At 41.7% G+C, this 16,960-nt stretch overlaps 1 protein-coding gene across 1 annotated transcript; it reads left to right on the forward strand.

The window, feature by feature from the left end:
- The first annotated feature begins 2,032 nt into the window (after positions 1-2,032).
- prrt1 (proline-rich transmembrane protein 1) lies at positions 2,033-11,854 on the forward strand. Its single transcript, XM_017481529.3, has 4 exons — positions 2,033-2,422; positions 8,879-9,237; positions 9,566-9,757; positions 10,619-11,854. The coding sequence occupies exons 1-4, from the start codon at positions 2,404-2,406 to the stop codon at positions 10,793-10,795; spliced, it is 747 nt and encodes a 248-aa protein (XP_017337018.1). The 5' UTR covers positions 2,033-2,403; the 3' UTR covers positions 10,796-11,854.
- The last annotated feature ends 5,106 nt before the right edge of the window (positions 11,855-16,960 follow it).

Below are 16,960 nucleotides of genomic sequence, written 5' to 3' on the forward strand. Positions count from 1 at the left end.
TTTGCCACAAGACTGGATTGTTTTCAGCGTTTTTCATTGTAGCTTGGGAATCGTGTATATCTACGAACCGAGTGTATGAATGTGTGTGTTTGAGAATGGTGAGCTGAGATTTCTGCAGTAACCGGTAACCAAATATTACTTGTGTGTTGGACCATTCTCAGAGCCTCGGTTATATTGACGGGAGCAACATGGGTAGTGTTGATTGGGGTTTAAAACATCTCAATGTCACTCCTGGGTTATGAATAGTCCACCGATCAACAATATCCAGCCATCCCTGCTTTCCTCCCACCTCCTAAAAACATGCTAGTACATTAGCAATTAGGGTACCGAATTGTACTGTACAGACGTTTCTTTGTCACTGGGTTGGTACCATCAAGAGTGTGCATACCTTTTAGTATGTATTTTTATACCCTTAAATAATTGAAATTACATAAGGGTCATGAAACCTCCCTCTTTCAGCTCAAGTCTACCTCTCAATGTTTTTGAAAAATGCAGCTTAAATGGGCGTGGATGGCTGTGCGAAGAATGGAGGGGAGTGGGTGTGGCAGGGGAAGAAGAACCCCCCTCAGAACACTCAAAAAAAAAAAAAAAAGATGGATAGTGACACAGTTTGCAGATGAGGCAGAGGACGTCTCTCCTCCTGAATCCCCAAGGCTAAATGGAGACATAATAGATAGCAGTGCAGGTCCTCTGCCCTGTCTATTTAAACCATTACCCCTGGCGTGACTATGGAGGAAAACATCAAATAAAACCGTAGGCAGCACTTCTGGGTGGAGTTTCGGAATGGTAGCTAGCTAATAGACTCAAGCTTTTCACGAATAAAAAGGCGAAGGCTCTTCCCTTCAACACGGACTCTCGTTGAATAGTTTTGCACTCGGTGGTCCGTGGAGTTTTAAGCGGTTTAATTAGCTCAAAAGGTAAGTAAAACGGTCATGGTTAAAATTCGACACATACCTCATTTGAAGGGATGGAGAAGTCCTCGGGACTGAGTACCGCATCGTAGTGTAGACGCAAACTGCTTTCATGAGCAAGTCCGAAGTCCACGTTTCTCCAATTCTCGTAGCTCTCCTGAGAAAACACACTCAAACTCTTACACCACTGAAACAAACACCCGTGACCCGTTTGAACGCATGTCATCTAATACTCTAGGAAAGCACCACGTGCGGTCATGAATAATTAAGAGACAGAAGTACTATAGTACCTTGCCAGGTCACCACAAGTTATAATCATTATCTATGGATTCCTTAACTCCAGTTAAGGGCTATGTTTTGTTGTTGTGTGTGTTAGAGCAGGAACACAGCGCTCGACCCCAAGTATACACTTTATGGCCAAAAGTATAGGAGAACACCTTCTCATCACACCAATATGCACCCATTCCAAAACCGTGGGAATTAACATGGAGCTGGTCCATGTGCTGTTGCCTCCACTCTTCCGGGAAGGTTTTCCACTAGATTTTGGAGTGTGGCTGTGGGGATTTGTGCTCATTCAGCTACAAGAGCGTTAGTGAGGTCAGGCAATGATGTTGGGTGAGGAGAACTGAGGTGTTCAGTGGGGTTGATGTCAGGGCTCTGTGCAGGACACTCGAGCTCTTCCAGTCCAATCTTAACACACCATGGAGCTTGCACTGTGCACGGGACAATGTCATGCTGGAGCAGGCTTGGACGTCTTGGTTCCAGTGAAGACGTTATATGCAGTGATCTGTTTAGCGACAGTTTGGGAAACAACCACGGGTGTGACGGTCAGATGTGAGCAAACTTCTGGCCATAGAGTGGAGCTTTGACAGAGACCAGGCTGGATTTTTCAGCAGGGTGATTCACTGGATAGTGAATGTAGATACGCTAGAAGAGAAGTGATTAAAATGGCAGTGTATCTTTAGATCTTTATCTGTGGATTCATGTCTGGTTAAGGACCATGTTTTGGGAAAGATGACTGGTCATCCACAAATGAGGGTTGAATTTCAATCAGCTTGAGACTAGGAATGAAAAATCCATCAAAAAAAAAAAAATTCAAAGTGAAATTCAACCCTATTATGGTGTTTCCCAGACTGTCTTGTCTCTTTAAGACAGCCACACCGTGTATGTGATTAATTCAGTGTGATGCGATGCTCTGACAGGAGCCCATTTTCCCCTACATGTAGCTTGCTGCTCTGGTATTGTGTACACGGGGGGGAAAATACACTTGGCACCAACGAAGATTTCCTATTAGACCACAAAACCCAGGACTATAAAAGCTAAAATCATCGTTTTTCTTGATGTGAAGATGCTCTGATAGCCTGAAGGACTTCTCAGCCGTTTTAACGTCTTAACGGTTTAAAAAAAAGAAAAAAATCAATTTAAACAAAGGGCACGCGCGTCTGCCGTTATTTCCAACTGAACACTCGTCGCCTCAGATCCACTGCGCGTGATGTCGTCGGCAAAACACGGTAAGGTTGATTGATTATCCCGGTTTATTTACACACGTCATTGATAATGAATTAATTTTCTTGAAATTTGAACCCCCCTCAACCCCAAAAAAACGTCACGGACATGAAAATGGATTGCAACGTGCTAATTAATAACCTTGGTTAACAGTAAGTAACGCTGTCTATCTCTCTCTGTCTCTCTCTTTTAATACAGCCGCATAACGTGTGTAGGTTTTTATTATTTTCATTTACATTTTCACTTTACCAGACTCTAACACGGTCTAAATGTCAATGTTAAAAAAAAAATTGACATTATTAAGCTACACAGTATTAAAGCTACATATGTGCAATTGGCTACAAAGAACAGAAAGGGGGGAAATATGAATAATAAAGCGTCTCGCGGGGGCCGTATTCCAAATTGCTCTTTACTCCCTACATATGTGCACTACGTAGGATATTCATTAATGGTCTTGTGCGCCCTATGTAGTGCACTAGTTTTCGAATCCTTAGCCGTTTGGTATTCGGACAGTGATTGATAACGTATACAGAATGGAAAATCTGCATGATTTCAGTCTCTTCTGACGTTAAATGGTAACCGTTGAGATCAGTTTATTTATTTTTTGCAATTTGTTAATTTATTTACTTTTTTTGGCATATGCAGTTTTTAAAAGGACATCCGTCGAGATTTATAAGAATATACCGACTCAGAAAAACATAATTTGTGTGACTTTTTTATTATTATTATTATTATTATTATTATTATTATTATTATAATTATTATATAACTGGTGTATTTTAAGGTTTTTCAAACTTCAGTTTAGTAGAAAAAAATAAAAGAAGGAAAATTATATTCGTATGATGTTGTCCAAGTTGATTTAATGCAATTATGGGTTTTGTTTGGGTGTAATATCGTCTTTTTAAGCATTTACATGCAATATAATCTAATAATGATCATAATCATAATAATATTAATAATAATGAACAGAAACATCAGACAGGCAGACTAAAAGGACATGCTGTGACATATTGCAACACATTTTCTCTCTGCAGTGAGCTCCTGTTTAAAGCTGCAGTATTTCACAGATAAAGGTCTCACTTTGATTCAGAAATAATAAATAAATAAATAAAGAAGAAAAAAAAAAACGTTTTTTAGCAGCGGCTGCTGTGTGTCCGTGTCACATGACGAGGTGTCTGTCACTCCTTGTTTCCTGTTAACAGTCTGAAAAGGACAATCTTTTTCGTCACAGTGATGGAGAAACCCCTCACGCTCGTCTCTCTAGACGGACGAGGGTTTTTTTTCCCCCCCGTGGCTCGATGGCGTAGAGATGCTGTGGCGGTTCGTGTTCGCTGAGGGCCCTGAGAACGTTGCCGATTCGATTGTGTTTCTGTGTCACCGTCTGACGTTTTTCGTTCTGATTAGGGAGGCGTCGATACTGATACTATGATGGTTCCCCAGCATCACTACCCCTAGCCTAGGGTGCGTGTCTTCATGGGCATACGACTCGAAATTCGAAATCAAAGCAATGCGAACTGGGAAAATATCAAGAGGAAGAACTATAGCGAACTATATTCCTATAATACAGATAACCTGATCAAAAAGATCCGTCCATTTTCCGTACCGCTTATCCTACACAGAGTCGCGGGGAAGCGTGGAGCATATCCCTGGGAACTCGGGGCAGAAGTTGGGGTACACCCTGGACGCAGGGCACAATCACACACACACTCCGGACAATTTAGAGATGCCAGTCAGCCTACAACACGTGTCTTTGGACTGCGGGAGGAAACCGGAGTACTTGGAGGAAACCCCCGAAGCAAACACTAAGCCACCGTGCCTCAATCAAAACAATCTTAACTATAAAACTCAGAACAAAGCGCCAACGATGCAGGCTAGGTGAGAACAGACGTCTACAGACGAAGCTAGGCGAGCGAACATAGCAGCTCTTACCCAGGATGTTGTTCTTATTGATGATCCACAGTCGAACCTTGACAGCGAGGGCTTCTGATGACGATGAAACGTACTTGACTTACAGCTAAACAGAAGCACACCGCAGTCGTACTCGATTTAAGGTCACTAAAGTAGCTAGCCAATGAACTTCAGTGAAAATCAGCTCGCTAACGATAAAGAACGAGTCTAGAAACCGAAACCCGTTAACACAGACTCGTCACTATATAAAGCAGGGAAACATAAACAGAGCCGAATGAAATGTCCCATGATGCCCCTGAGTGATTAATACGAAGAGGTTACACATTTTGGTACCGATGGTGGTACCAAAGAATCTGCATCACTTTGGTTAGCATTGCTGAACTGATGATGATGGCAGGGGTTACAAAATGGCTTGTCCTCAAACGCCTTTCTCTTTCTCACGCACACACACGTACACCATCTATCGGTATCGCACACTGTCTAGTTCGGTGTTCATAGTGATTTGTAACGTGCATTTAATGAGCTCACAAAGCATTTTAATCGATATGGGATGAACCACCAGGAGAAGCATGCATTAAGCCCAGTTGATTTTGATGCAGCGTAGTTCTCTGGCTCGAGCGCTGTGGTACAATTGATCATAGTCACACACGGCGCACACACAATCAAGCGTCAGGGGATAAAAGAGTGAGTGTTAAAGACTGGTGGAAGAAACAAGCAATGTTAGGCATGCCAAGAAACATCAAGAACTGCGTAATCTGAGTAACGCAACACAACCAGAGGGGATGGCACAAGACTCATTCCACGTCTCCCTGAAACACGTTAACGGTTCTGTTTCCACGTGAAGTTATCGGTCGGGTGGCGTGTCGATGTCACAGGAGGACATGGTGATCGCTGTTGTAATTACAACGGCGTTTAACCGGGGGGAAATCTCAGCAATCTCAAACATAAAGGATTAACGGTCAGATTTTGCCGTTCGCTCTGAAAAACAAAAGAGCTAGAGCTTCCTGTTTCACTCATCATTGGTTGAGGTGAAACTAACTAGCTACAGTAGCTAATAATCTAGCTTGCTAACCGTCTTTGGTCACGTTTTTAAAGTCAGCGTTAATTATTTTGTATTTTATTTAGGAGTGCTCTTTTAAATGTCATCCAATTAGCCTTAATTAGCTCGGTACTGTACAGTTAAGGGCATACGTTTTTTTTAGGAGTTAATTTTTAGAACAACCCGTTAGAGACAGATTTATTTCAGGTTTAAATTTCTAAATGACCTTTAGAAGTTTCTGATTGGCCAGTTGTCATGATCAGGGGTTAATTGGGAGAGGCTGTATTTAAGAGCTTTTATGGTCAGTGCCATGGGAATCTCCAAGAACTTCAGAAAAAAAAAAAAAAAACATTTGTGCACCTCCGCAGGTCTGGCTCCTCCAAACACCTAAATGTACCATATATAGAAATCTTGGGACCACGCAGACACTACATCATTCCGGAAAGATGAACAAACTTTGGTCCGAAAGGTTCACGCAAAAAAAAAAAAAAAAAAGAACCCCAAGACAACAACAAAGGAGTTTGCGAAGGAGTCGGAGGAATCAGGGACTAAAGTATGTACATCCACCATTAAGAGAGATCTACATCACCGAGGACTGATGTAAATAAATAAATAAATAAATAAAAAGGAAGACTGAAGTTTGCAGATGATCACCAGCCTTTTGGAGGAGTGTTCTCTGGTCAGATGAAAGAAAAACTGAGCATTTTGTCCAGAATGATCAACTAGGTATGAAGGATTAGGGGTGAGGCTCCATGGGGGTGGTAGCATCATGTTCTGTGGGGTGTTTTGCTGGAAAAGGACTGGTGCACTTCAGAAAATAGAAGGAGGATTATCTAGAAATAGTTTTTTTGTAGGATTTGTTCATCGGTGACAAAATCTTGTAGAGACAACAACACAATTCCGAAAAGGGATGGTAATAAAACGAATGCTAACACCGCTGTAACAGAAGTGACGTGACAAAAATGTGAACGCCCTTTTTTACGCTGGGTCACCTGGTCGGAAAGCAGATTTATTTATTAAAAATTTAGCTCGAGTTATATTTATGGCGTCACGAGCGTGAACTAGAAACAGTATAAAATACAAAATGTACGCTGCATGTTTATCCTGTAGCCCTGAATAAAATGTAACAAAACTTTGTGAAAAGGTCCACTTCATGTAATCGCACACAGCGGTTACGCAATAATCAGTATATACTGTAGTAAATGTTACGCCCATTTCCTGTTATATTTACCCGCCCAGCGCAAGAGAAGCACATTAATAAATAAATGGTCCACACCTTGCTTACATAAACACACACGATTTGTGTCTGGTGTCAATTAAACCTTGCTCCATATCCGTATTTCAAGTCTTTTAATGACCTCCAAGGCTTTTAAATGCAGTTGCCAATATCTATGTTTTGTAATACTTGTGTAGATGGATTTTTAAAGCGCACCTATTACGGTTTTGAAACGTGCCTAATTTTGATTTAAAGGCCTCATACAATAGATTTACAGGCATCCGAGGTCAAAAAACATTTTAACGTGCTCATAATTTAAACTGCAGCATTACCGTCCCCGTAACCGTCCCCCAGTATCACAAACGACTCCATAAATGATTCTTTCTAAAGGATTCGCTCTAAACTCCCCCTTTCAGAGAGCATACTCTGCTCTGATTGGTCAGACGTCCCAGTCTGTTGTGATTGGTCGAAAAGGAAACAGCCACTACCCTAACGAGTTTCAGCTCAGAGGCGGGGTTTGTTGTTATAAACCTACCTTGATTAGTACAGGAAGTAAAGTCTGGAATCACTAACGAATCGTTTCAGCTGTTCAGAATCGGTTCCTTCTTTTGGGAGTCGATAACTCCATTTGTCGTGCGCTTTGATTTTTGAAACTTTGCAGACTTTTTACATTCACAAACACGCATAACACGCTACATGAAAGGTAATATTTGAAAAAACATAATATGTGCACTTTAACTATATATAATAAACGTCTTTGGATGGGAGTCTGTAAAAATGTTTTGTTTGTTTTTTACAGTATTTATTATGCATATATTTAAGTTAAACTATCCCCCCCACCCCCCCAACCTTATAACTGACCTTGAGTTTGTAGCCATGAGTTAGCTAGACAAAATTCTGTATCTGAAAAAAGGTATATATTAACGTATAACAGTATATAAAGAATATGCGTGGCTTGTGTTGGAAGATCGTTCACAACATACATGTGATACCGAATGTATAAATGGTGTTCAATCTAAATATTTATAGAAATATTACGTCTCAGTCCTGGTAACCAAATGAAAAGCGGCCATTTTATGAAGTAGTCTGTATAAAATCGAAACATGACGGATGAGAAATGGACCCTTTTTTGGTACGATATAGTTGGAATTATATTAAGGAATAATTGACTCCGGGCCGTTGAATGATTCGAACATAACGCACACAACGTGACGGCAATGCGGTTACACCTCTGCCGTGCATCATTGTCTAATCATTCAACCGGAGTCAGTTATTCCGCTTGTACCACAGTTACCACACCTCAGGATATTGTTCAGATGTTTTGTTTCAAGACATTTGTCAGGTTTTTGTCCTTTGTGTGTGGAAATAATTTATTACGCTTCCCATCTCAAGCCTCCGCTGCTAATTCCCAAAGCTTTTAGAGCTGGTAACTGAGGCTTGAGCAGTTATTGGAGAGAGAGAGAGAGAGAGAGAGAGAGAGAGAGAGTTCACAGTTGTTGTTTTTTTTGTTTCATGCTGATGATATAAAAATAGAACAAAAGAAATAAATAAATCTCAATAAGCCTACTTGTTCACAGGGTTTTCTGTCTCATTACTGCAATCACATGCTCTCTCTCGCTCTCCCTTCCTTTTTACTTGCTCTCTCTCTCTCCAATAACTGCACATCAACAGCTCAAGCCTCCGTGTTGCCTCAAGGCCGCAGTACCACCTCGGGTGCACGTAAATTTTCTAATAATTCAGTGGCCCGTCGTCAATTATTATGTAAATCGTCTGTCATTATGTTTATCGTTAGCTCTGGTGGACAGTCAGCTCATTTTTCCGTCATTTCAGTGAACTTGGCTCTAACGCTGTCAAGACCTGAGTGGAGCTCCTTTAGCTGTGCGTTCACCGAAAAATAATCGCGCACCTCAGAACGCCTGTCAGCCAATCGTAATCGAGAATTCAACAGCGCTCATCTCAGGGTTTGAGGTTTCTATCAGCAGACTAGTTCAAAACCACAAAAAATGAGAACAGGAAAATGTCAAACCAGGACCTTTGTCAAACCACAACGACCGCAGCGCAGACCTCTGGCAGGAAGAGTTTCATCACATGTAAAATTAATGACGCTTCTTTCTGCTTCAGACGCTGGCCTTTCTAAGACAACGTTGTGGAGTCAAGATTATATCATAGATAACTATTTTATGCTGATAAATGGTACATTTACAGGAAATGCATTTTGAAAGTTACATGTTTTGCACTTGTATAAGAGCGTCCTCGGTTTTCAGTGAGACATCACTTCCTGTGTTCGTCTGACTGCAGGTCTCGAGGAGGCAGCAGGAAGGCAGCCCATGACTCAGCCGCTGAACCAAATGGCTCCTCCGCCATACCTTGCGTCGCAGGACTCCAACATGCCCCCACACCCTCCTCCGCCCGGCTGCGGCCCCCAGCCTAACTACCCCCCTCCCCCTCCCCCTCCCGGCTCTGAAGGGTATTTACATGAGTCTCAGTTCCCTTCTGGAAACCCTCCGCCTCAGGCGGCCCCTAACGGTTACACGGTCCAGACGCATGGGCCCACCGGCTCGATGCCTCATCCTCCCGTGGGTTACCTGCAGCTCGGATATCCACTCCAACTGCAGCCCTGCACTGCTTATGTACCTGTGTATCCCATCGGAACAGGGGTGAGTCAGGGCCCGTTTCACACACTGTTCTTTTCTGAGCAACACTATGACATGACTCTTGTCTAGTATAGCAAAGCAGTGTGTTATTGTTTAGTGAATGTTTAGCGTGACGGTAAGGAAGGTGATGTATAACGTCTAGAGAACCGTAACAATTCATCAGACCAATTTCAGGTGTTGAGTAAATTCACAGCAGTTTTGGACAAGTAATGCATTTTGACAAGTGACCAAATTAAAGAAAGGGATTCGCTGATAGACTTTGACTTTCATACCCCACTGTATCTCCACCGACATCATTTGAAATATTCATCCCTCTTTCTCTTTCTCCCAGGGCCAGCCTTACATGCCTAATGGTACACCCCATGCAGGTGTTGCGCCAGGGCAGGTGCCAATGCAAATGCCCCCTGGCGTTGCTCTAATGGAGCCGCGGCGGCCCCCTCACGACTACCTGCCCATCGCAGTGCTCACCACCATCTGCTGCTTCTGGCCCACAGGCATCATCGCCATCATCAAAGCCGTGCAGGTGAGCCGGCCATGCAAACGAGCAATGTCCTGAATTCATTAGAATATTAAGAACTCTTCAGGCCAAACCTTTATAACAGCTCAAACTAAAAGACCGTATGGATTTATATATGTAGAAAACCTTCACAAATGGAATGCAGGAGCAGATGCAACGTTTTAAAATGTGCACAAAAACCCGACAGTGCGTTCTGAATTGAATCTGTTTATTGTGACACGCTCGTATGGATGTAACTACCAGTCATTTTTATAATGGATGAATCAGTGCTCTAATGAATAAATTTGCAAGAGATGATTGTATTTGACAAACAAACCATCTCCTAAATGTAACTATCGCCACCGCAATCTTGAACTCTCAAGCTTCATCTCAAATTTTGATGAAAAGCATCAGCAGAAAATCGTAGCTAATGAATTTAATGTGCGTCCTTGAAGACGAAACGATGAAATATTTAAAGTGTAAACGAGCCCCGGAGTAAACCGGTCACGTTTCATTAATTCATGAAGGCGATTTGAATGTAGAGTGAGTCCTATTCTTCATCCTTAAAAGCTGTTCAGATGACAGCTAAGGGAAGACACCCCTGAGGCAGGTTAACTGCTAAACCAGACATTAATGCACACGGCCTACCAGATAGACCACGATCGCATTCGTCTAAATCTAGAAGAAGCGTACGGTAGAAGCGGCATTAATCTCAGCTCAGTTCAACAAAATAGAGTGCCAGAGCATAGTTGCTTAAGAAATTTGTCTTCTTGTGTTTTTCTCAACCTTAACCTGCAACCACAAGTTTCTCGGTGTTCAAACATAACGCCACCGAGCACTTGGTAATCTGGCAGAACCTAGCAGAAGATGCTGTTTCTTCTGCGTTAGGTACGTACAGCTGTCGCTCGGGGCGACATGGTGTCGGCGGAGATCGCGTCACGCGAGGCACGTAACTTCTCCTTCATCAGCCTGGCAGTGGGCATTGCCTCCATCGTGCTCTGCACCATCCTGACGGTGGTGGTGATCATCGCCTCGCAGCACCACGACGAAGACTGGGAGCCGTAGACCCGTCCCAAAAGCCGCACCACACTACGGACTGAAGGCGGTACAGCCAGTATTCTGCTCATCACCCAGCACACTCACTACAACAGTCAAGGATAAAACCTAAAGCGTTATATAATCGTTTCCAGTGTTAGCCAACCGGCCCAGATTTACATCTTTAATTAATCTCTAATTGGACCTGGGACCGAATCACACCCATGGTTTCATCTGCAGAAAAGCTCCGCTAATCAGTTCAGTAATCTACAAACAACAAACAAGCCGACATTGTTCCATATAGGTTATGCACTGTGTTTGTTTTCGGTCCATTCTGTCATTGATTTGTGCCATTCATCTGTTTAGGTTCAGTGTTGTACAGTAGAAGTGAGGTATTTCCTGGCACTGACGAACACGATCACGCAGCCCGATCTGCTATTATTTACTCGTATTGTAATATAAAAGTGTTAGGTAGCTGAGCAGAAGCGATAATCATTCTTTACTCGGTTGAATAACAATAGAGTAGACTTTTACTACAGTCGGTGTGGAGAAAAAAAAAAAGAAGTACATGTTTAATAAGGCGAATATTGGTCTTTGCTGACAGAGAAACTATTCTGTTTCCAAACACTCGGTGGAATGTTATGACGACGAAAAATATTCTTCGCCGCTCAAATAAAGTGTTACTGCCTCATGGTAAAGGATATAGGAAGGATATATAATTATTGTGTGGCAGTGTTATGTTATGTATTATGCATTATTTATAACTTATTTGTTTGTGTATTCATTTAAGTATTTATTACTATTATTATTATTATTATTATTATCATGATCATTATTATATATTTATTATTATATTCAGCCATAGCTCTAGTGTTGAACTGAATTATTTTTATGGTTTGATAATTACGTATGATCATTACAGATCGCACAACGTCACAGTGCGGCGTATTTTTAGCTAAGCATGTTGCGACGCACTTTTCATGCACTGTGAGGGTGTAAATGCTGCTGCCTTCCTTCTGGGTTCGGTATAAAGAGTGAACGGGATTTAAGGGTGAATTAAAAAGAGAAAGAAGGAAAAAAAAAAAACAATACGACACATCGAGAGATCCTTTACAGACTTTTTCCCTTGTAAACGCTACACATTAAACAAACAAAATACATAGCGGAAAGTAAAGCGTTCACGATTTCTACAGCTCTATCGGCCGCCTCGTAACTTCCCGGATCCGAGCAGAATGCAGAGAGGCTTGCTTTCATCAGGATTGTTGTTCTGGTTTGCCTCAGGCTCGTCCCCTGAAAGCTTCCTCTCCTACGCTCAGAGCCACAGGAGATTTGTCACGGATAGTTTCAGAAATGCAGGAAAATGTCAAGTCCTCACAGGCTCGGTGAACACTGCATTACCCAACTGCTTATGCTTAACAATGAGAAGTGACAGACTCGCAGTGATGAGACGGCGTTCTGCGGCTGGAGGGTATGAGGTTAGAGGTCGTTGGCCGTCCGAATAATTGTCAGCGACAGGAAGGTCTGTGTAGTCATTACTGTTTCTGTAGATGTTTGGTGCTGCTGCTGAAAGCCATACCGTTTGATGAGGATACACTGTATGTAATGTAATGTCAAGTGAAGCAGCACTCACTGACGTTGATAAATTCCACTTTTACACAGACCTACCTGTGTGAGGGGATTTGAAAACGAACTCGTTCTACCAGCTCCAAATGCGCCTCCCATCAGCCACTCTGGCGGAACACACACTACACATGCACCTTTGGTATATTCTTTGAGATTTTGGTTGAAAGGAGATTTAGGTTTTTTTTTGTAAATTTCCCCCTTAAAGGAAAAATCCACCCTGAGCAGCTTGCATATTAATATTTATAATTAACACGTGATCTACAGTGGTATCTAAGATTTATTTCGCAGCGAAATTCTGAACGGACATTTTATTTTGGTTAACATCATTTTGGTTTTAACATTACCCACAATGCCATTGCAGTTACCAAACCTGCTGATTAGAGTGTTGCAGTGGGATTTAGCCCTTGTTTCATCTCTACACAAAGAGCGCGATACAGCAGAGCTGTATTGTCCTTGAAGCTGTGTTCACACATATAGCACATTTAATGGCTGCAAGTCGAAAGTCGCTGTACTATGAAGTCGCCAGCAGGCGTTCCGATCCGACTACTGGTTGCCATAGTAACATTGATCAGCGGGTGGCGCAGCTAGCGTTGAACTTTATGACAACAAAACCAGTTTTCTTGCCGCTAAAATGAAACATTCTGGATAGAGAGCGTTCGTATATAAAATTCACCAGAGAATATATGAAGGTTGTGCTCTTTGCCGTCGCGGCCATCTTTCTGCAGCGAAAGCACAAGCGAAACATTTCACAAAAGACTCGCAAGCAGCACGGCGGATCACGGATCACTTGCGCTCTTCTGTCTTCACTCCCATTGGTAGTCACTGCACCAAATCACTCCAAAATTTGCAGAAAGTTCGACTTTTCTCAACTTCGTCGTGTCGCCGGACACGCCCACATCTAGTAGTCCGCATCGTTCACCAGAATCTTTACGTACATCAGTAATATTCCAGTATGAACGTGTTTAATGTGCTTCAGGGTGAAGTTTTCCTTTGGTTTTTCTCTGAGTAGATATGTGTTGATATGAGCTGCCAGGCTGGTTGTTGGGATTGTCCTGGTGCTTTTATTTCAAACCCAGTACAAATGAAGTATCCAAAAATTGGTTGAAGATTGGTTGGAAATCTCAAGCCCATGCCACTTTGCTCCTCTCACTAATTTATGTATTTATTTATTTATTTTTCCTAGCGACACCCATGTTTCTCTTCAGTACTTAAACGATATTTGGCCAACAGTGTATCAAATCGGATCTTTTCTGCTCTCGTTTTCTTAAATCTGTCCATTTTTAGATAACGAGCTTTAATGTAAATGCAAATGACTACAGATGTATCGATGTACCTATTTTAATTACTATTTAAAGAAAAAAAAAAAAAAAAAACCCGGAAAAAAAAAAACAGAACAGAAACCCGTGGAAACAGTTGAGAAATTTTTGGCTGTGTATAAAATCATCCACCAGTGGAATCTGACTCGAAATGCATTGAACAGAAGATCTGTTTGTATTATAATGATTGAAGTATCTGCTGCCAGTGCATCGTATTGATGTTGTGGGTTCTCAGTACCTGGATAGAACTCCAGCAAAAAAATATATATAAATGCTTTTCTGCATTGATCTAATATAAATCTGGTCCTGTATTGTTACAGATGACTTTGCAAAAAAAAAAAAAAAAAAAAAAAAAAGTATGGTTCCCTATAGTTACTGCACTCTTAAGATTTTCTCTGAGCTTGTAAATGTGGCAGGTGGCTAGTCGAGAGAGCCTGCCCGATGACTTGTGTACCTGTGCTTCTAAGGTTTATTCTGTTGAATGATGCTATACATGCCTTTATTGTGTATGAATCCTGTTTAAATTAAAAATAAGCCACTGCAGGAATGAATTGTGGTGCAGATCTCTGTCTCGCCTCCTCCTCTCTCTCTGTTTCTCCTTGTGGCATTTTCTCTCCTTCGTCTCACATGTGCTTGCTATTTATAGATGACCTGTTTTTTTTTTTTTTCCTTTCGTTCGCTCTTTTTTCTCTCTCTTCTTGTCACCATGTTCGATGAAATACTATATGCATTCGAGCAACGCTTGTGCATTCTTCTAACACTTCTCATCTGGGAGATTTCGACTGTGTAGTAAGAGCTACATTCTGCCTTTTAACGTTCAGGGGCTTATATTAATCACTTCATTAATATAAGATGTGCATTCAGAGCCGAGAAAACGAATCCGAGGGCACTGGGAGAGGGGGTGAACTGGAATTGTAGTTATATTTGGCAAACTAGGCTGGCCAGACTAGTCTGCCAGAACACAGATGGTCGTTTAGCCCCCCAATGAGACGCAGCATCTTTGTGATCGTTTAAGCAGGAATCACGCTGCCTCCTCCATCACATGCTTCTGTCTTTCCAGCTCGAATTTTCGCCGCTTCTTTCGCCATGTCCATTTACTCACTGAGCAATCACTCCCAAAGTACATCACCGTGGATTAATGGCTGAAGCTTTGGCTGCTTTTCTTCTTGTGCTTGGTTACATTCCACTGTGCTGTATTACATTATTCCTGGCTGGACAATACGACCATATGTTATGATATATAGTCATGTGGAAAAAAAATAAGGGTTTTTTTTTTGTTTTTGTTTTTTACATATTTGGACAAGCAGACATTTGGTCCTCTTTGAAACAGGGCCTATTAATAAAGGTGATGCACGCTATCAAATGACGCACAAAATTGACATTTTGTAGTGATTCTTTTACAATGTAAATGAACAAAAAACAGATCAGTCACATGGAAATAGTATGTACACCCCTACATTTATCACACCTTGAAAATTTGAATCGGGTGTTCAAGATTGTGTGCCAGTGATTAGAAGCTGCTCAGGGAGTGCAGGTGGAGCCTGTCTTATTTATACCCCTCTCATATCTAGTGTCTGGTGTTCCCTTTGTTATTGAGGTGTGTGGTGTCATCATGCCAAGATCTAAAGAGTTCTCTAAGGTCTTCTGAAAATGGTTGTGGATGCCTATTGGTCTGGCAAGAGATTAAAAGATCTCCAAATTATTTGAAATAGATCATTCCACTGTGAGGAAAACCATCTACAAATAGTGCAGATTTCAAACGACTGCCAATTTACCAACGACCGGCAGTCTCAGTGAATTCAGCCTAAGAGCTGACTGTCTGATGCAAAAAGAAGTCTCCAAGAACCCCAAAGTTTCATCACAGGATCTGCTAGTAAGTCTTGCAGCTGTTGGTGTCAAAGTGCATGCTTCTACAATCAGAAAGAGATTGCACAGATTTGACCTGCATGGGAGGCGTGCCAGGAAAAAGCTTTTGCAAGATGACAGTTTGCTAATGAACATATAGGCAAAGACTAGGCCTTTTGGAATAATGTGCTCTGGACAGACGAATCAAAGATAGAGCAGAGACATGTTTGGCGCTGGCCAATGACAGCTGTCCAGGAGAAGCACCTCATACCAACTGTGAAGCGCGGTGGTGGAAATGTTATGGTTTGGGGTTGCTTCGCTGCCTCAGGGACTGGACAGCTTGCATTCACTGATTCGACTATGAATTCTGCATCGTATCAAAGAGTGCATGAAGATAATGTGAGGCCATCTGTCTGAATGTTGAAGTGGAACCCGAAAGTAGACCTTTCAACAGGATAATGATCCTAAGCCCACTAGAAAATCTACTAAGGAATGGCTCAAAAAGAAGAAATGGAGGGTTATGGTTCCTTGTGGTTTTGTTCAAGTATATCAACTTCATTAATTGGCACTGTTTCAAAGATGATTGATGATGAAAAGACGATGAATGTTTTTTTGTCTAAATATGTCAAAAAAGCCAGCAATTTCCATGAGGTGTACCTATTTTTTCACATGACTGTATGTTGTGATATAAGAACATCATGATTACATTACACTAATCTGTGTGCTTGGCTACATTACACTGTGCTGTTTTTCATTACACTGTTCTGTTTTTCATTACACTGTGCTGTGTTACGTTACACTGTGCTGTATTACATTACACTGTGCTGTGTTACGTTACACTGTGCTGTTTTTCATTACACTGTGCTGTATTACATTACACTGTGCTGTATTACATTACACTGTGCTGTTTTTCATTACACTGTGCTGTATTACATTACACTGTGCTGTGTTACGTTACACTGTGCTGTTTTTCATTACACTGTGCTGTATTACATTACACTGTGCTGTGTTACGTTACATTGTGCTGTGTTACGTTACACTGTGCTGTGTTACATTACACTGTGCTGTGTTACGTTACACTGTGCTGTGTTACGTTACACTGTGCTGTGTTACGTTACATTGTGCTGTGTTACGTTACACTGTGCTGTTTTTCATTACACTGTTCTGTTTTTCATTACACTGTGCTGTGTTACGTTGCACTGTGCTGTATTACATTACACTGTGCTGTGTTACGTTGCACTGTGCTGTATTACATTACACTGTGCTGTATTACATTACACTGTGCTGTGTTATGTTACATTGTGCTGTGTTACGTTGCACTGTGCTGTATTACATTACACTGTGCTGTATTACATTACACTGTGCTGTGTTACGTTACATTGTGCTGTGTTACGTTACACTGTGCTGTATT

Source organism: Ictalurus punctatus, chromosome 12, assembly GCF_001660625.3.
Source record: "Ictalurus punctatus breed USDA103 chromosome 12, Coco_2.0, whole genome shotgun sequence".
Lineage (NCBI taxonomy): Eukaryota > Metazoa > Chordata > Actinopteri > Siluriformes > Ictaluridae > Ictalurus > Ictalurus punctatus.

Excerpts from the sequence above, each read along its gene's own strand:
- prrt1 (XM_017481529.3), top strand. Across the intron at positions 9,238-9,565 it reads TGTATCCCATCGGAACAGGG|GGCCAGCCTTACATGCCTAA; the intron begins GTGAGTCAGGGC and ends TCTTTCTCCCAG. Across the intron at positions 9,758-10,618 it reads CCATCATCAAAGCCGTGCAG|GTACGTACAGCTGTCGCTCG; the intron begins GTGAGCCGGCCA and ends CTTCTGCGTTAG.